The sequence below is a fragment of the Herpailurus yagouaroundi genome, unplaced genomic scaffold (assembly GCF_014898765.1).
Source record: "Herpailurus yagouaroundi ecotype Mexico unplaced genomic scaffold, PumYag 77, whole genome shotgun sequence".
NCBI lineage: Eukaryota > Metazoa > Chordata > Mammalia > Carnivora > Felidae > Herpailurus > Herpailurus yagouaroundi.
In genome coordinates this window covers 35256021-35275906 of record NW_024412388.1, presented here as the reverse complement: position 1 = coordinate 35275906, position 19886 = coordinate 35256021, and the positions used below count along the sequence as shown (strand labels likewise).

The following is a 19886-nucleotide window of genomic DNA, read 5'->3' as shown; positions in this document are numbered from 1 at the left end:
GGTATAGAGGCTTGAGGCTTGTCTTTACCCAAGCTTATAGCTGCTTCTGCTCTAGATTGGGGGATAGAGCTTGCGTCCCCTCTGTACCCCCAAGCTCTGACCTCTTCTGTGATTAATGAGCTGACGATTCTGCATCGATAAGGAATTAACCTGGAGCCCCTACCCATCAATAGTCAGGAGTCCAGGTCCCCAGCTCCACCCCCACCCCTGATGGGAGTGCTTCAGGCCCCCCACCCCCAGTGGACCAACCCTGCACTGCTTCTGCTTCACAGGGACATCCAAGTCCTCTTCCCCACACTGCTGCCAGGAATTAACTCCTTAACTGCCTCTGTCCATACCACCCCATCACCTACCCCTTCCTGCACACATACACACAGGCAGCAGCTGTTTATATTGGTTTAATCCATGTCAAATGTAGTTTACAAAGGGAAAGGACAAGTACCTTTGTATAGAATATACAGACACAGCATCACACCGTGGGGCCCACGGGAGGGGCGGGGGAGACCACTTTCCCTGGGAACAGCAGTTCTAATCCCAGGAATGGTTCTTGGTAGAAGGCTGGGCAGCCAGGAGCATACTCATCCAGCCCCAATCTCAGCCCCTGCTTCAGCTCGGTTCCCATTTCCTGTGTCTCCCCTCTCCCCCAACTCCTTATAAAGAGCCCCAGGAGCTAAGACTAAGGAGAGGATCGTGTCCCTTGAGGCATGTGCCCCATGTCTGGGGGAAGAAATATACACCACTGAACACCGAGCACGTGGGAGAGGGAAGGGATACCATGGGAGAGAGAGAGGCAGGCACCCTGAGAGGTGGATGGGCCGAGCCCCCAGCCAGCCCTGAAGGGGGCACTGCTTCCAGGTGTTCTTAAAAAAAGAAGAAAATCATACAACCAAAGGGGTGAGGGTGGAGTGGGGGGCGAGGGGTTGTCCCATTTATACACAACATTGTAAACATACACAGTCTATATTACATGTGCTTCAGTCTGGTGTTTGCATGTCTGTCTGTCCGTCTGTCAGTCCGGGGGCTGTATCTCAGGAGCCTTGCCCAACTATTCCCCCTCACTCCCACCTCCTTGCCCCACCTTGGGAACAAAACCCCGAACAGGTATGGTCCTTAGTTTTGGTGGGAACCAGCAGGCAAGGCCTGGGTCTCAGCCTCCACTCTGGCTCCAGAGTCGTGTGTGTGTGCGTGTGTGTGTGTGTGTGTGTGTGTGTGTGTGTGTGTGTATGTGTGTGTGTGTGTGTGTGTGTGCACGCACACGAATGTGCACGTGTGTGTGCGCATGTATGTACATGGGGAACCTGTGTGCAAATATGTACAAGGGGGAGGGTCACGTCACAGAGGCGGGCAGGTGGGGCTGCTCCAGGCAAGGCCTGCTGGGGGTGGCTAGCTCACAAGTAGATTCTCCGCAGGTCTCCGGGCGCTGTGATGGTGTTGCACTGAGGGCAGAGCTTCTTGGCACCCTGCAGGGAGAACAGGCAGGGCTCTGGTTATGCACACTATGCTGCATACTTGCTCATGAGAGCACCTGGGCCCACAGCCATGTCCCCCTGCACCAGTTGTATGCTGGCACCTTGGTCCTGTCAGCCCAGGCTGGGGATGCATGGGCAGCCTCTGCAAGCAGGCAGGCATACTCCTGTGTTGGGGGGACGCCAGGATCAAACCGCCTGGCCAGCCCCGCAGCGGGAGCCCCGGTAATGAGAACAAGGCTGGGTCCAGCTGTGGCTGCCTCGGCCCTAACGAGATTACATGCGGCCTTTGATCAGGACACAGAGCCCACGTCCGGGCCTTTTATTGCTGTCTCCGGGCGACATTTTAATGGCTGCTCCCGAGCGAAGAACAGGGGCAGGAGCAGAAGGAGCTTAGTAATGGCAGGGGGAGGGGCTGAGGCCCTAGTCCTGCTTATCCACACCCAGCCTCCTCCTGACCTGGGATCACACCAATACGTGTGATACAGTGGGCCTTGGGGGTGGGCAGAGCAGGCAGTGAACCCATGGAGGGAGAGAATTTAATAAAGCTGGTGGTGGAGACAAGAATGGGGGGAGTTTGGGGGGGGGGGGGGTGAACATCCTGGTTTCCCGCTGCTGTGTTTGATGCTCGTGCTCTCCCCTGCCCTTGCACCTCCCTCCCCTCAAGCAGGCTCAAGCATAAGCATGGACATGTGGGTAGCACCGGAAGTAGCCACCCACTCCCCAACCCCCATGCCACCTCACCAGGGTCCGCAGCCAGCACTCCTCGCAGTGCACATGCCAACACTGGATGGACGTTAGGGGCATCGAGTATGAGTCCTAGGGAGGAGGTGGGCAGAGAAGGGGGGGTCACTCTGAGGCTGGTCTACCCTCTAAAGAGCTCAGATCACAGTGCAGAGGCCCTTTCCAACCCCCAGAGGGCACTGAAGCCTGACCAAAGGCATCCCAGGTTCCCTTTCTCTCACCATACAGATGAGGCATTTGTAACGGTCCCCACGGGATAGCTGCCGTTCAAGTTCCCTGACCCGAGCCTTCAGGGCCTCAAACGTGGTCACAGCTGAATCTTCGGTGATTCTGTGAAGAGGACAGCATGGTTGGGCAGGCAGCAGGCTGACATCTCTAATCTGAACCTCCAGCCCACACCGCCCTTAAATTCTAGAACTGCATATATAAATGTCTCCCGGATATCCCCGCCCCCCACCTGCCCATATCCTATATTTGTAAACTCCATCTTCTGGAATTGAACTCATCCTCCTTGTTCTTCCACCTCCATCCTGGTCAATTTCCAAACCAGATACGTAGGAACCATTCTCAAACCATTGCTTCCCAGTCACCCTCGGCGCCCACAATCTGTCATCTAGCTCCTAGCATCTGTAGTCTCTCCACCGCTACCACTAGTCCAGGCCCTCATGATTTCTCCTACGATCCCTCCACTGACCTGAATGGCCCCTCTGCCTCCAGATTCCTCATTCCATTCTCCCAGCACCTAGAATTTTGCAAATTTGACTGTTTCTACTTCTAACATCTCAATGTTTCCCTCAGAATAAAGCTCTACTAAACTCCTCATAAACTGAGACCGGGGACTCCTTGGTCTAGCCCCGGCCTGCATCCTTCAGCACTGTGCCACACTTGATGCTCTATCCACACCAAACTATAAAGCCTCTCCACACGCTCCACCATTTTTCACTCCCTTGGCTTCCTGCGGCACTTTCTGCCTCCCCTGGGCCACCCTACCTCCTAACTCACCAGAAGCCTTTTCCAACCCTCCTGACAGCACCACTGCTGGTGGCTGCTCTTCTGTACTCTCTAGCACCCTGCACCGGACTCCACCACAGCAACACAACTGCAAACGTCCTTGTCTCCTGTACGAGGCGTAGTTTTCCAAGGGCAAGCTGCCCATGCCACCAATACTGACTACGAACATCAGCCCCCTGGCAGGCACGTGAGTATGAGTAAATGTCTGTTGACCGAAAAGCCAGTCTCACTCCTGGAACAGTCAGAGATGTGGGGACTGCGTGAGTCCCACAGAATCCAGTCCTGGGCCACAGGCCTGCCTACCTCAAGGGCTCCTTGTTGTTTCTTCCTGGGCAGGCACATCAGATGGCCTGAGAGTCCTCGCCTGCTGTTCAAGTCCTGCCCGTGAAGGTCCCCTGTAACTTCTTGAAGACTCTTTGGGCTGCAGTACTGAACTAGCTAGTGAATAGCTAGGACTATCCTGAGGACTGATCCCTCCTACCCCTCCTAAAACAAGTGGACAGAACCCAGAGGAGCTCACCGAGGGAGAAGAATGCTTCTTGGAGAAGACGCTACTAGAGATGGGCGTTAGGGAATAACAATGATGGTAATGCAAATAAAAGAGCCAACATTTATTAAGTGCCTACTAAATGCCAGGGCCTGTACTGAGGGATTGAAAATTATTATTTTATTTACACCTCACAAAACCCCATGAGGAGATTCGAATATTCCCATTTTACATATGAAGAAACTAAAGCAGCAAAGGAACATTAAATAGCTTGCTTATGGTTCACACAGAATGGGGGAGGTGGGATTCAAACCCCAAAGACAGATGCTGTGATCAACCAAGAACTACATGACTAACATTACAACACTGGAAATACCCAGGAGGAGCTGGGTCTCCAGGTCTAGGGACCAGTAGGAACACAGGCTAAGAGGCCCAAGAGACCCACGTGGCTGTTTAAGGTTTACCTGTGGGTAAGTAGACAATGCTAAAGTGGGCAAGGAGATTCTATCAGAAAAGACTTCAGAGGCACAATCAGAAAGTGAAGTTTATCTCACAGGCAATGGGAAGTTGCTGGGTGTGTTGGAGGAGGGCTGTGACAGGGTAAGAGCTGAAGAGCTGAGGCTACAAGATGTATTCAATCAGGAGAAAGAGCGGACTGAGGGGGAATTGTAAGTGTGGTGCAGTGTGGCAGAGATGTTCTCCTAGGGTGACCTGTCCTGCTAGCTTGGAGCAGATCATCGGTTCAGAAAGCCTGAAAGCTTACAGGTGGTCTTTCCCTGCTGGGCATAAGTGGTACTGGGGGGCACAGGGAGGATGGTGGGTAACATTCCACGGGCAACAACAGACTTTGATCTCTGACCTTTCTCTCTTAGGGCAGAAACACAGAATTTGAATTCGAATTTCTTAGCAGAAACACAGAATATGACTTCTTGATGGCTGTGTCCCTATACCAGAGATGCCCTAGATCTATTATCCATAGGTCTGTGACTCCCTCTCTGCCCTACGTCTCTCCAGGGAAGCTGCAAAGGGCTTGACTCCATTTCCTCTGGCATTGGCTGATTCTCTGGAAGTGTCCATTCAACTTTCCAGATCTGGAAGCCTTCACCACCCCCTCCACCCTTATACTATCACCAGCACAGCTGGCTCTTCCCCTGGCATTTTGCCCAATGCCATATGTGCCACCCCATCTGCTGGTAAATTCTTGACAAGGAGACAAGGATGGGTAGCTGTGCTCTCTTTCTCTCCCAACGACCATGCTGGGCATTTGCCTAGTCCTATGTAGTTATTTTGAAAATTGGGAAACAAAGGCCTGGAGTTGGGGGCACAGGGCTACCCCAGAGCTGAGCACTCTCAAACCCCAAATCAGAGGAGTTAGATATAGAAAGCAAACAGGATGGGGCCAAGAGAGAATGAAGCCATCTCCCCCTTTATATCCAAAAGCTCCAAGGCCACATCCAACTCCAGAGCCCACCTTATTGTGGATTTGCTCAGCATACACCTGACCTCTAATCTCTGCTCTGGTGTAATACCCAATTCTCTAGCTCCTGATCCAGGCTGCTTCTGAGTTATTCCTGAGACCCTCCAAGGCATGGAGTGGAGAATTTCCTGGAAGAAACTATGGCATCCTACCTTCCTGCTTCCCCTAGGTGGTGAATAAGATCTAGGACAGGAACCTATGTTGTATACGAGGAAGAGAGAAGCCATAGGGACTGAAGGGTCCCAATCTGGGCAGATCCAGACCCAGTGGAGATCTCTGCATATGACTGAGTGTCTATGACGCATCCCAGAGAACCCTGCCTACTGGTTCCTGTGCTCACACAGGTGGGACAGAAGTCTCAACTTTCTCCAGCCTTGGGTGGGTAGTACCTTCATGGATGGCCACTAGCTCTGGCCCCCACCTCCCCCTCGGGCGCCATCCCTGATTAATGATCTTGTCTTTCTGATTTATGAGCAGCCCCTCCAGACGAGGGTGGGCGCCCCTTATGGCCCCGCCCGCCCCGCTCAGCTGGAGTAGGAGAGAATTATTAAATAAACATCCATACGTCATTCCTCCCCCCACCCCCGCCCCCCTATGCTGGTTGCGCCGAACCCGTGCGGCCCGCTCCAGCACTGACACGGAGCAGCTGCGGTGATTCATGGGCAGCCGGGCCCCGAGCCGCGGCCCATACATCATGCCAGCAGCACTCACGGCCCTGGCCGAGATAAACTGATCAACCACAACGGGCTGGAATGAATTTATGACAACACAAAATGGAGGGAAACAAATGGGAGGTGACCCTGGGCCACCGACCCAGCCCTGCACCGGCCTGCAATCCACTCTCCTGGCAGGAGGCAAGATGGAACACTGGCCCGGAATGAAGAGGCTGCCTTTTAACCCCAGGCAACCTAGCCTCCAGCAGAGAGAGGGGTGGGGTGCGGGGAGTTAAGCAATGGCCAACAGCAGCAACTCCAGGCAGCCAGAGCTGGACAATACCACCTCTTGGGGCCAGAACTGGCCTTGCATGGGCTTCTGGAAAGACAGTAAGATGCCCAACTGATTTGCTTGTGGCTCCTGGGGATCCGGGCCAGGGGCTGCCCAGCCCCATGTGAAGTGCTAACAGATCCCCTTTTCCCCTGCCAGAGAACCCAGGCCAAAAATTCCTACCAGAAGTGATGAGACCCAATGCTCCTGCCTAAAACCCACTGCAAGCGCCACCCGGGACAAGAAAAATGAAACCAATTTAGCTCCCGATTAAGAAACAGAAACTGGAGATGAATCAAGTGCGCCGGCTGGGCTGGGCGGCCATACATCACATTCCCGGGCGGAGGCCGCCGCAGCGGGCAGGCAGGCAGGCGGACTACTCCTCCCTCCGCCAAGACTCCCAGGGCCGTGGCCCAGTGATCAATTCACAGAGTCATGCTTAGCACCAGCTGGGCCCCAATGCCCGTCGTGTGCCCAGGGCTGCAGGATTAAGTCGTGTTCTGGAGGCCAGGAGCCTTAGCAGCAGGCCTTCCTGCTAGCAAAGAGCCCCTCTCTCCCCCCTCCCTCTGAACTGCCATTCCAGAGGCCCCCCTCCTGGCCAGACACTCACTTCTCGATGTCACTATTCTTGCAGGTCTTCTGCATGGCTTCCTGTTTGCTGCTCTCACCGTTGCTGGTAGATGGCATCTCTGCTGGGACAGAGGGGCAACTCATACTCTGGCCAGACTGGGCAGCACAGGTGAGGGGCTGGGCTTGAGTCAGTCACCACCACCCAAAGAGGTCTCCTCTACCCATTAATTACTCCTGTGGTGGGTCAGGACTTACCGTCACTGGCCCATTTAGAGAACTCGGGCGTGATGCGTGTGCTGGGAGGGCCGCCACTAGGGAAAGGAGAAGAAAAGAACAAAGTGAGCTCTAAAGGCAGGTGGGAGAGCCCTGAGAGTGGGTACTAGGCTGACCCTTGCCTCAGGACTTCCCACCCCTCTATCCCACCCACCCAAGCCTGTGCCCACACTTGCTTTAGGACTGCACCCCGGAGTGCCTCTCTCTCCTTGGCTTCACCAGGCTCCTCGCCTGTGCAGGGGATGACGTCAGCTTCTGTGTATCTGGCATGGTGGTCAAGGACAACAGATCCTAGTTTACAGTAGGCCATGAAGGTTGAATCCTAGTTAAAGCTCAGACACTGACCCCAAAGGTGGGGGGGGGGGGTGGATGGTATGGGCAAGTACCAGAGGTGCTGGCTACTTTTTAAATTCCGTTTGACCTGTCCCACCAGCCCCACCTTGTCCCACAGTGCCCCAAGGATACTGTGGCTTCCCATACTCCAGAGTGTCATCCCCATCCACATCCAGGTCAGCATCACTGTCCGGATTCTCCTTGCCGCTGCACATGACGAAGCCAGAGCCTGTGGGAAGCAGGACGTGAGGAGGGCCAGGGGCCAGCAAGACTAGGCCAAGAGTGCCCTTTCTGTTCTCCCTAGGTAGGGGTCAGGTTTTGGGCCAGGTAAGGCTCAGAAATTTGGGCCTGGAACATAGAAAGCCAATTACTTAGGTACTCGTGGCTCTGACATTCCAATCCCTTTCACTTTGCGTACCTCATCCTTCTCTGCCACTTCCTGCTGCTCCTAGTGGTCTCTGCTCATAAACTAGACCATTCATACACTATGTTAGGTCCTCAGGAGACACCCAAGCTAGCCCTGCTGCCCACCTGTCTTCTAGGTCTAGGAAGAGCAGGAAGAAGACACAGAAATTCAGGTCTACAAGGCTATCCCCAACCAGGACCTGGGCATCCCCCTGTGTCCCATGGTCCAGCCTGACAGTCCATCAGAGGGAAGAGCAAACTGGCTAGGGCCAGTCAGAGGCACACAGCAAGACCCCCAGCCAATGTCCTGATTTTGGCCGCCAGGTCCTTGCCAGCAAAAACACCAGGCAGCTGTTCAAATATTTGGTGTCTGAAGCGCCTGACATTAATTATTCATCTCCACCTCACTCAGCCCAGATTCCTGGACAAGTGCAGTTATAAAGGGATTAGGAAGGGACAGATGAGGGAGGAAGGCACGCACACCTGCTTCTGAAAGCAACCCATGAAGACAAGCAGGCTGGGTGGACACAGGGCCTTTGGCCAGGCAGGTGGCTGTCCCTACCAAGGTGTGCTTGGCCTAGCCACTGGTAGACCCCTGGCCAATGGGGAGGGGGAGAGCTGCTGAAGTCACATTAGGCCCCCTTACCTGCTATGTGCTCTGACACCCAGGACCACCCTTCCTGATGGCCAGGGTCAGGGGCCACAAAGCCAATTGCTTCTCCCTCCCTGCCTCTGACTCCTCTCAGTGGACTGAGACCATACCCTATTGGCCAGCATAGCAACCGTGCCAGGACAGAGAGAGATGAAAACGATGGAATCTGTGGCAAGTAGAAGCAGCAAGGAAATCATCAAAGAGATGAGGAAGCAGCTCAGGGTTCTGTCTGATAATCTCATAAATTTCTTCTTATCCATTCTTTCCACTCTCATCAGGATGACAATCTTGTAACGGATCCTCTAGCCTCTTGTCTATTCCTTTATCCTGCTTACCATATGGCTCTGACCATTCCTTTCCCAGCTCCAAAACCAGCTATGGCTTCCCACTGCATACAAAATCTTCTCAGCCAGATCCGTCAAGATGTGGATGCACCTACTTCTCCACCTTTGCTCTTTTTCTCATTTTACTCCATAAGCCAGATGCCTACAGATAGGCTATTTACTGCTCTTCAGAAAACCCTGTATATCCTATTCTTGAGACTTTAGCTTATGCTGTTCACTCCATGTGGAACGTTCTCCATCTTTCAAGTCCATTTCCAAAGCATTTTCTTCCTGATCTTTCTTCTCCCATCTACACCTCTGGTCTCTGGTCTCACAAAGGCTCCATCCATCCCAAAGGCAAACAGCACAAGGGAAAGAGAGAAGCTAGGCACTGCCTAGGCTCCACCCCTCCCCGACAATCCTCATTTCCCCCTCTACACTGAGGCATCAACAAACTCGAGGCAGCAGGCAGGTCAGCAGCAGGGCCATTAAGCTGAGAAAACACCAAGTTACAGCTCTGTCTCCTGTTCACAGCCAGGTGTCCTGACAAGCAATTCCCTCCTTGTGGGTGAGTGGCACCTCTATAAACCCTCTGACAGTTTGGGAGACAAACTCTGCCATCAATCAGAATGTAGCTATCAGGTTCACTTACAGCCTGTGCCCCCGAACCCTGCCAACGCCCCCGCCCCCACGTACATGCAGCTCAGCAGTCAGCCTCCCATCTTTGCCTCAGCCTGGCCCTGCCCAGCCCTGCCTGGTAAGTGGACAAAAAGGAAAGCAAAGAATCCATGGCAAAGCTGATAAAACAGGGTACCCCAAAGATGCCAGGAAAGGTCCCAGTTTCTCAACACAGAAAGTAGCCCTATGGCCTGAAGTCCTCTCCTCTGACAGGCCTAGAACAGGACTCATACTCCAGCAGACCATAGCTACTGTGCTTTCCCCAACCCTACATGTTTGCTCGTGTTCCTGTGCTTTTGTACATCTTATTACCTCTTCTCCCTCCTGGTCTACAAAACAAATGCCTGCTTATTCTGCAAGTCTGACCTAGCTCAACCACGCTTCCTGCTAGGAACTCACAGTGCCTATATGCATAGCTGCTCCAGAAATACTTCCGCAATGAACTCACCTCAGGAATATTCTTTCAGCCTTTACTGAGCTCATCCTCTGCCTGGGTTGGCATTGGAGACAAAGAATTTCAAGATGTGATCCCCACCCTCAAGGTGCTCAGTGTGGAGACTTCCCCAGGTATTTCTATACAGATAGGTGTCCTTTCCTTGGTGTCCACATGGACTCCTATGGAACTCCAAAGTCATTACATGTATTGTCATGGTCCCTCACCGACTGAAAGCCCAGGTCTGACTCACTACTGTGATCTCAGCACCATCCAGCAGAGCTGGCCAGGCCCAGAGCAGGTGCTATACAAGACACCCCAGCAGAAATGACTAACCACTGATGATACTGTTCTACTAAGTGCTGAGAGCCCTGCGTCAGAAAGGAGGCTGAGGTGTGAAGCCACTCAGGATACAACCTTCCCTATCAGCTTCCCCCAGCTGGGTGGTAACCTCCTGCTCCTCTGACCAGCCAGGCAGGACAGAGAGCATGGCACATCTTATCTGCCAAGGAAAAGGCCTGTCTCTGGTCTGAGCAGTTCATTCTGACCCTGACCCCATCCTGCAGTGGAGACAGATGTTGGGAACTTCTTCCTACCCCCACAGGTGTTCAGAACGGGCTGCCACTGCCAATTTCCCTCTTATGCTGCCCCAGCCTGCTCCAACCTCCTTCCCAGCACATTAAACTTTATTTTCTTAATGAAATGTCACTTGCTGACTTCTGGCAGAATCATAATAAAAAGAAACGGCCATAAAGCCATTTTACGCAGACAGCGCCCCCACCAGCTTGCCCCCCCCTTCCCTGGTTTGAGAGGAAAGCTCCACAGTCATTTTATGTTCTCAGCTGCTGGCACATCCCAAGCCAGTACTCAGAGGCAAGATGGCACACAGAGCTCCTTTCCAAGCCTCTGGCTCCTGTTCTGTATAGCTCTGGGGATAACAAGCAAGCTGCCACTCCTGCTGCTGCTATCCAGGGAAGAGACTCAGCTCCCTGGACCTCCAAGATGACCTGGAGTACCCTTTAGTCAGCAGGGGAGGCCCCTTGCTATGGCTCAGCCCCACCTAAAGTAGCACAATGTGTTGGGCTGCTGTCTATAAGCAAACTGAGCCTGATGGTCAATGACACTCAGCAGAGTGGGTTCTGGGAGGGTGGGCAGTGTGAAAAAATCCCTTCCCTGCAAATGAATACTTAGCAACAGAGAAAAAGAGGATTCGGTACAGAAATGATAAGCAAGTCTAAATTTTATAAAAATGACCCCTCTCCCATAAACTCATTTCTTCCTGGCTCATTGAGGAGAAGAAAAAAAAAAAATCAGTGTTAATTTAATCAATTGATTAGGTGATCGATTGAGAAACTGGAGATGCCCGTTTACTGGGGGCACTAACGTCCTGGAACCTGAAACCACAAAAAAAAAGGAGCCATCAATTTCCTCACCTGCTGCTCCTAACAAAACCAGGGCCCAGGGAGAAAGGAAAGTCTTGGGGCCCTCCAGAGGCTGTGCTCTTGTGGCGGGGGCGGGGGGGTTGTGTGTGTGGGGAGGAGACAGGGGCAGCAGCTTCCGGAGAGTTTTACACTGGAATTAGTTACAGATGCAGTTACGGTGTCTTGTGTAAACGCCATCGATTGGGGAGCTGACAGTCTGGGGAGCTGCGATGCGGGACAATCAATCGGCCTGCAGTGTCACCTGCCACCTCGCTGAACAGTTGACAATGCAATTATCCAGTGTGGAGGCAGGGAGTTGGCGTGTGTCAAACGCACTTAGCCACTTTCCGGGCCTCCTCAATAACGCGTTTCACTGCCTCACGTCAGGAGAGACGCAGAGAGACAGACGCCGTTTAAAACCATTGATACTTGCTCCTTCTGCTTGCACTCCCTCTGTCCCAGCTTAACAATTGTGTTCCAAAAGGCGATTAAATCCCCATCAGTTGCCACAGGGGACAGAGGTGCCCTGCTCTTTGCCACCTCTTCTCACCCCTCCCACCAGGCGACAGTTATAACTAAAGGTGGTAGGGAGCTGGAAGGCAGCAGCCCTAACCCTCTCCATATCAAGACTGCCTCCAGCAGTTGGCTGTTCCAACACCTGTCACTGACCAGACAAGGCAGCACGGCTGCACTGGGGAACATTTTTAGCAGCTGGGGCTCCCACTTTCTGGGAACTAACATGCCAAAGGGAGCAGGGGCTAGGGGAAGGCCTACTTCTCTGTGCCTTTGGACTCACAAAACCTCTCATTCCCTGACTCAGAATCTCGTGAAGTTTTAGCAAGCAACAGCCAGTTAAAAAATCTGTGCCACAGCTACCCTGCCTGTCCTCTCCATGAAATCTCATCCCAGACTACTTGGAAGCAGCCTAAATCCAAGACAGGAACCTGAGAAAGATGCAGTCCCAAGGCTAGGATCTGGGCAGGGCAGAGGCCTGAAGAGCAGTTCTCTTAGTCCCCATAGTCTCCCTCCCCCCCACCGGTTTGCTTCAAAGGGGCTCAGTGCTGGATTCTAGTAATGTGTTTCCCCGCCAGGGCTCAGAGAGACAGCTGCAGCACCTTCTATTTCCTGTGCAGCCTCCTGGGAAATTTTTCCATCTTGCCACTCTTGTGCCTGCCACATCACGGTCACCTTATCTGAAATCAACCATTCCTATGTCCTCTCTCCAGCCTGTCCACTCCAGATATGATGGGCTCCAGGCTCCCCAAATCCAGCTGGGTGAACTTTCACTGGCAACCAATCCAGGGGAGGGATCAAAGCTCAACATGAGTCTCTTCTCTAGGACCCAGGACTGGAGACAGAAAATGAGGAAAGGTGTGGTTCGTCTGTCACATACCTTCTTGACTACAGATTAGAGTACGTTTGTCCTCAAGGGCTGTATAATTAGGTTTTCCCTGGGGCCTGCTACTCTAGCCCAGAGGCTTCTTGCTCTGCTCAGGGCTGGCATGGTGCCCCAGAAGAGTATCTTTTACTCCTAGCTGCTGAACTCTCTCAGGGGAATGTTGGTGAAGCACTAGGCCCTGTGCCACCCTCTATGCAACTATAATGCTGGGTGGGAGGAAACAGCAGTAGCAGGTTAGCAAACCTAAGGTACTGAGAGGTCCAACAGCTTAGGCACACAGTCCAGAATTTCTGAGAACTAAGAAGGCCACAGTATTTCCTAGACACTGAAAGTTTTAGGTCTTCCAACCTACTCTCTTGAAATCTTTATTTTCTTTAGCCTCTTAAAGATCTATGTCCAGCTGGACCTATCTTGGTGCTTACCTGTTCTGTCTGGTCCTTCATTTTGTTCTAAAGTCCCAATGCCAAACACTCCTGGGCCTGAGCTATCCGGTCTTGCCCTCAATAGCCATAGGTCCAACTGCAAGGCCCGTTCCCCTCAGTCAAGTGTCTCCACCAAAACTCTCGCTTGTTCACTGGCTCCACAGCAGATTATGTTCAAGGTAACAGATCTGCTCCATCAAACCAGTTCCCAGTGGGCCTGGTGGGAAGCTTTGCTGAGGATGACGAAGGGGCCCTGGTCTGGGGGAAGGAATAGGGGATGATCGGATACAGGAACTTATCTGCAATTCTTCAATTCTTTCATATCTAACAAGGACAGCAATCTCTGTTCTGTCAGCACGCACAGCGCAGCTTAAATGGGCCTCACTGCTCGCCCGCTCATCCTGCCTCTGCTCCCTCTCTCTGAAGTCGGCTGGGCAGCTTCTTCAGCCGGCGTTATCACTCCCTCTAACCGGTCTTGGCAGGCAATCTAATTCCTCCTGAAAAGGTCACCGCCATTTTAACTGCCTTTCAATCACATTAAGCACGCGCTGCCCGGCTTGCGGCCCGGCCCGCCCGGCGGGCGATCAATGCACCACACTGACACCAGCCCGCCTGGCGGGGCCACACCCAACCCCCCAAGAGTTGGGGCCTACCAGTCCTGGCCAGGGAGTGTAGACTGACAGATGGCCAGTTTCTGCAGACAGGGTTTCAGGGGGCAGAGGCAGTCGGGATCAACCAGGGCCTCCTTTGATGCCCCCCCCACTGAGGAGCCTCAGCCTCCTCTGCTCCACTGTGCCCCGCTCTCTGCCTCGTGGCCCCCGCTGATCTTGCTGTAAAACAGCCTTTCAAGTCTGCCTGTCTTTTGACTGCACTAAGCTGTTTAAGAGGCAGCAGCGGCTTCTATCAGGCAAGCTGGAACCATTCTCTGCAGATAAAGGCACCTCCGGCCCTGCTCCCTCTTCAAGCCTCACTCTCATTCTCGCTCTCCAAATCGCTCAAAGAAAAGCCCCCTTTGAACTCCCCTCAGGAATTCTTGAAAGGAACAACCTCATAGTGTAAACACTCAGGGAAAACTGACACCCGCCCAGGGCCTAAGAGCACCGCACACCGGCTCTGCAAGTGCATCCCAGCGCGGGGAAATACTGTCAAATCAGCAGGCCTTATGCAGCTTTATCCCCTGTAAGCCTTGTCTGGTGCCCAGAAACCATCAGGTCCAGATCTGTGCCAAGAAACCTAAGAAGTTGCCACAGTAATAGAAGGCGTGAGTATTTCCAGCTGCCAACAGAGCGAACCCAGAGCAGCATCCTGCAATTGACCCTGCATGGGCTGTCACCAGACACCTGCGTGTACCATTCCCAGGATCCTGGTCTTTGCTCCTCATCTTCTCAGGGCCTCAGGCACTCTAAAACTCTGGGACAGGACAACAGCGAAGTGGCAAATGAACTCTCCACTCAGGCTCGGGCAATGGTTTGGGCTGATTTACCTTCCTGATTTACACTCTGGCTTGCTTCAAATGCTTGGAGAATGAGAGAAACCCAGAAGCATAATGCCCCACCTGGGCTTGCCCCCCTTCACGTATCCAGTCTGCACTGCACAGCACTATGGAGACCACTCCTCAAAACCAGCCCATGCAGCAAAGCCCCCATAAGTCAGACACCCTCTTCCCAGCTGCTGTGAGATTCCCCGGGGACCAAACACACCAGGACTCCCAAGGGTGTTGCCCAGAGAATTGGAGGCAGATGGGAAGCAGATTGGTTCACTTAATGATTGTAAGGTGCAGAGCCAGCTGTGCTTGTGCACAGAGAGCCGGAGGCCAGGAGGCAAACTGCTTCCCTTTCCTCCTGCCCAAAGCAGAGGAGTCTGACAAGAGGACACGACCCTGGGCATCCAACCTGTGTACTGTTTGACCTGGTGAGGGGTGGGAGACTTCCACTGAGCGAAGTCATATCCCTCCAAGGAGCTGGGAGGGTAATGGAGCTGTGCAAAGCCCTGTAGACCCCTCTGCAGCAACTGGGGAGCCCAAGGGAAGCAAGGAGCAGCTGGGCCCAGGCCCCTCTTGCTTCAGGGCAGAGGGCACCCAGGGAGAAGGGATGGGATCAGAGCTAAAATTAGATTCACCAATGAAGCTCAGGGGAGGTCAAATTTTGCCATAACTCACTCTCTCCTCTGTAACTGATTTCCCTGACGTGGGGTTGAGGAGGAGGAGGAAAATCCAATGTGTTTGCCTGGAAGCCCTGAGGGCCCCCAGTGCTGGAGGTGTACAGCAGGTTGCTGGATTCTCATTTATCAGCCTTAAGAGGGATGGAGTGATAAATGCATAACCGTCCCTTTAATATTTTATGCAGGTGCTAACGCGGCTTGGCTGTCACCTTCAATGCATCACCCGAGGCTGAGAGCCCCCCTCGTCATTCCTAGCTTGCAGCCTCACAATTCCATTTCCCCACCCAAATACATCCATTTTAATATGCACATCACAGGCAGGCAGCACGGTCACAAAGGAGCCCCGCCAGCAGCAGTTCCCACGTGGTGGAACGGATGACCAGCCACCAGCCCTGGCCTCTTGGCTCCCAACAGATGGATACCCCGCAGAGGCCTGGCCACCAGAATGCCACTGCTTATGTGTCAGCTGCTTGTACCTCGGAAACCACCTTCCAGGAGAGTGGTGGCCCGTATCCGCTTCTGCCCGCACCACTCATATTCCTCAAAGCGGTTGCTATTCTCATGCTCGATGTCCACAGCATCGTCCTCAGCCACACAGGAGCCTTCCCTCTGTGAAGAGCAGAGTAGGATCATGTGGGTCCCAGGCCACCACTACCTGCTCCCCAGGGTCTACGAGGAGGGCATAGCCCTAACCTCCAGCTTTGGTGAGCCAGGTGGGCCTCCAGATCTAGGGTCCCTTTCACATAAACCAATCTGGAGGTCGAAGACCTGGGCCTCTTCCCAATTATTTTCCATTGGAGCCCCAGGGGAGGAGCGGAAGAGTGAAAGCAAAGGAAGAGGGCAAAGAACAGAGAGGAAAAAGCTGCTGAGACCACATGGAGACCCCAACACAGCCCATAAATCTGGGGGTAGTCAGCAGCTAGTGTAGGGGAAGGGAGGGAGGAAGGGGTGAAGAGGTAGGTAGTGATGGCCCCTCTACCTTAGAAAGGCAATGCTCCACATGCCTACTCATCTCCTGCTCCGATCCTGCCAGGGGGCGGTTGCACAGGGGACATACCTGCCCTTCATCTTGCTTCCTCCGTTTCATTTTCCCAATCCGAGCTGCATGGAGAAACCGAAAACAAAGCACAGAACAGGCAAACGGTCACTGTAGCTCCCCTGGTCCCAGTGGAGCTGACACATCCTGACCCCTTGCCAGCCATTAGCCCTTTTGTTCAGTGCCTGATCTGGTCCTCATTATGCAGCGCCTTCTGCTCCTTTGGGGACCGAGCCTTGCCAAGAGCACCTGGGGAGGAGGCTGGTGGTAGGCCAGTGAAGTGTCCACTCTGGCCACAGCTGGCTCAAGTTCAATCCATACTTCCCTACCTGCAGCCTTCAGTAAGTCCAGTGAGCAAAGACATTCCAAGTTGCTAGATATCTGCCCAGAAACCCAAGACCATGGGCTCTCTTAAAGAACATCTCTTGGCTAGAACCCAAGGTCTCTCCAGGGGCCTGATTTGGCCTGCTGTTCACTCATCACCCTTTTTTTTGTTCCAGGGCCAAGGGCCCTGAGGTACAGCCCTTAGTATCCTACCTAGAATCCCTCAGGAAGATTTTCTCTCATGTCCAGGTACCATTAAAAAAAAAAAAAAAAAATATATATATATATATATATATGATGCGTTATGAATTTGCATATCATCTTTGTGCAGGAGTCATACTAATCTTCTCTGTATCATTCCAATTTTAGTATATGTGCTGCTGAAATAAGCACTCCACTGGTCCCATTTTACAGAAGAGGAGACTGAGGCCTAGTCATACAGGTATAGAGGATCTGAATCAGAGAGCCCACAGTACTTTGAGAGGGCAGCCTTTACTGTGCCTACCCAAACCTGTTCTATCATTTCTAATCAGTGCAGGGGGCTGGCAGGCCCCTGAGGCAGACGGCTGCTTGCCACGCTGTCCCGCAGGGGGCTCAATTCCAAAGTGCACACTGCAAGCCCACAGCACTGCTAATTAATGCTGAGAGATGCAATCATTTCTAATTAGCTCACTAATCCCTCTCTGCAGCCCTCCTGTCACTGAAGCAGGAAGGGGTCAAAACAAGGGACTGCCCCCTCCCCCTGCAATAGCAGAAGTAGAGCTAGCCACTCTGAGACCAGAGGGATTGGAGTGGCAAGACAATCGGGGAGAAAAATGTTCCCCATTGCAGGGCCAGGAAAAACTTTCTCATGGATATTGATCCTGGTGGGAAACTCATGAATGCAGTTTAGGTGGGGGGGACACAGGTGAAAGGTGATGTTACAATTTAGAGCTTCAGCTGTGTATCAGGCTCAGCATCAAATACCTTACACAAAGTAGCTCATTTAATTCTACATTCAACCTGAAGCAAGGCTGTATTATCCATTTTAACAGAAGAAACTCAAGGCTCAGCGAGAACTAGATACTTGTCCAAGTAGCTAAAAAGTGGCAAAGGCAGGATAAGAAATCAGGCCTGACTCCATAGGTCAGAATGCTCTCCTGTCCTAAGAATCTCCCCACTGACTGATAGCAGCAACAAAGACTGATCCGTGAGTGTGCCAGGGCAGCAAGAACATGCACTTGGGGACCTAGCTCTTGCCTATTGAGAGTCTGAGGCAGGGAGCTATTCCAACTCCAAACGAGTAACTCTAGAAAGACCTAAACCAACAGGAAAGCCATCATCCCACCAGGGTTGGCATGAAGTTTGAGACATCTTGGTCAGTAGCCTGGCCCTTATCTTCAACTTCCTGTGCTCTTACCCAGGAGAGGTGACTATGTTCCAGTGTCGTCCTTGATTTTGTGGACAACGATCTAGATCCCCTCACCCTGACTGTCCTAACGCTTGGAATTTCAGACTTGAGTGACCTTGGCACCCTACAGCCATGGCTGGGATGGAGAAGGAATTCTAGATATCAGAAAGGCAAGGGGCCCTGGTGGTTCTTGAAGTCTGTATTGAGCAGTGTGCCAATACAAAGGGCCTATCATAGACACTGATGACTGAATAAAGAAATGAATCTTACAGAATTGCCAAGGAGAGCGTGATACTGGACACTGTTCTTGCCCAAGCCACCCAGGACAGAAGATCCCTTGTAATCCCAGGAAAGCACCCTGTTGGGGTTAGACAACACCTGAAAATTCTCAAGGCATTGCCTTGCTGATGAAGGAACTCACCATTCACCTTCTAAATCCTGAACTAAGCTTACTAAAATGTAGGTAGGGAAAGGTCTGTATTTGCTTAAGGAGGGAACACGGCACGGTCACAGAAGCACAAGCTTTGAAGGTAAACTTCAGTTTAAATCATGGTTCAGTTACATCCCAGCTGTGTGTTTTTAAACAAATCACCTTCCCCTCTCCCAGCCTCAGTTTCCTTATCTACAAAATGTGTTACCACTTTCCTCTCAGAAGTGTTGTGATAATGATGCTCAACATGGGGTCAGCCCATAATGAATGCTTTCCCGTTCCCCGATTGGAGTTCAGCCAGGCAGCAGAAACCAAGTGGCAGGAGCTGGCCAGAGACCCTAAAGCCCCTTACAGCTAACACCCAGATATACCACACCCATGTCAGCACAAAAAGCTAGGATCATCCAATTGTGTTCAGCAAACGGCAATGCTCCAGAGGTTTGAATCCAAAAGGGGGGCGCCAGGTAGTGCATACACGACGTGCTTTCAGAGAAGGCCTCTAAGAGCTGTCGAGCCCACGCTGATCACCTTTGTGAAATGTGGGCCGACTGATAACTCAAAGAGCCCTGGGATGAGTTAGTTCCTGTTGCCGTGGGAACTCCAGATCTCACTGCATTGTCAAGTCTCAGCAGAGAGGCTGTATTCACACTACTGGGCACTGATTAAAAACTGGAAGAAAAACATTCTCAGCGCCCTGCCGGCTTGTACAGTGAGGTCCCAGCAGTTTGCAAATTCAAAGCTGAGCTCCCGAGTGGAATTGTGTAGCTTGTTCCTCATTCTCTGGTACTTATTGCCCGCCAGGGTTCTTGAAGGCCTTCAGAGAGGCGTGGGCAAGAGCTGGAACCATAACCTCCATTAGACAGACGGGGAAACTGAGGGCGGCCACCTTGGTTAGCACATTCTCAGGCGCTGTGACTGCGACGAAGCCAAATGGCCCCAAAGTCGAAGAGACCCAGGCAAGCCCGGAGCTTCAGGCAGTGAGGAAGGGAGGAGGCCGGGGGTGGGGCGGAGGGAGGGGCCGGGCAAGACTCACCATTCAGTCGGGTCTGCCGGTTGGCTCGCACTCGCAGGAAGGTCTGGGAGAAGATCCCGGGCAGAAGCAAAAAAAAGAGAGCGTCAGGCGCGGCCTGGAGCCCTGACCCCCGCCCCAGCACTGGACCCCGGTCCCGGGCTGCCCCGCCCCAAACAGCCCGTAAACAAACCTACTTCCTCCCTCCCGCCGGCCCCCCTGCTCCGCCGGCCGTTCCGGGCCCTCGGCATAGCCGCCGGGGGATGCTCTAACGGGACCCCGTGGCCGCCGCACGGTGCCGCCCCAACCCCGGTCTCCGGCGCTCCGGGCCCTGCGGCCGCCCGGCCGGCGAGGGCGGCGATGCGGGCGGATTCCCCCCGGCTGCCCGGCGGCGGCGGCACCTCAGCTCCCACCGGCGGCGGCGGCCATGTTGGCCCTGATCACGTGACCCGCTGCCGT

General features: G+C 53.1%; 1 protein-coding gene, 1 long non-coding RNA gene and 1 other non-coding gene across 6 annotated transcripts in view; 1 reads left to right on the top strand and 2 right to left on the bottom strand.

The window, feature by feature from the left end:
- Positions 1–382: 382 nt before the first annotated feature.
- Positions 383–19886, bottom strand: part of RNF220 (ring finger protein 220) — a 224659-nt gene continuing 205155 nt past the window's right edge. The window contains exons 1-11 of one of the 4 annotated variants that reach the window (XM_040469973.1): positions 19625–19821; positions 19452–19494; positions 16218–16339; positions 15715–15847; positions 7478–7574; positions 7189–7275; positions 6995–7050; positions 6780–6858; positions 2432–2540; positions 2211–2285; positions 383–1460 (exon numbers count right to left, since the gene is read on the bottom strand). In XM_040469973.1, coding sequence (XP_040325907.1) covers positions 1389–1460; positions 2211–2285; positions 2432–2540; positions 6780–6858; positions 6995–7050; positions 7189–7275; positions 7478–7574; positions 15715–15847; positions 16218–16339; positions 19452–19494; positions 19625–19678 — 927 coding nt within the window. In that variant the 5' untranslated portion in view covers positions 19679–19821 and the 3' untranslated portion in view covers positions 383–1388. Of the gene's footprint in view, positions 1461–2210; positions 2286–2431; positions 2541–6779; positions 6859–6994; positions 7051–7188; positions 7276–7477; positions 7575–15714; positions 15848–16217; positions 16340–19451; positions 19495–19624; positions 19822–19886 lie in introns of those variants that run through there. The other 3 variants (XM_040469970.1, XM_040469972.1, XM_040469971.1) reach the window with 3 other exon arrangements.
- On the top strand, positions 6803–16873 carry LOC121027013 (uncharacterized). The gene is made up of 2 exons (XR_005788530.1): positions 6803–6908; positions 15424–16873. It is a non-coding gene; the product is annotated as an uncharacterized LOC121027013 (long non-coding RNA).
- LOC121027860 (U6 spliceosomal RNA) lies at positions 16885–16991 on the bottom strand. The gene has a single exon (XR_005788947.1). It is a non-coding gene; the product is annotated as a U6 spliceosomal RNA (small nuclear RNA).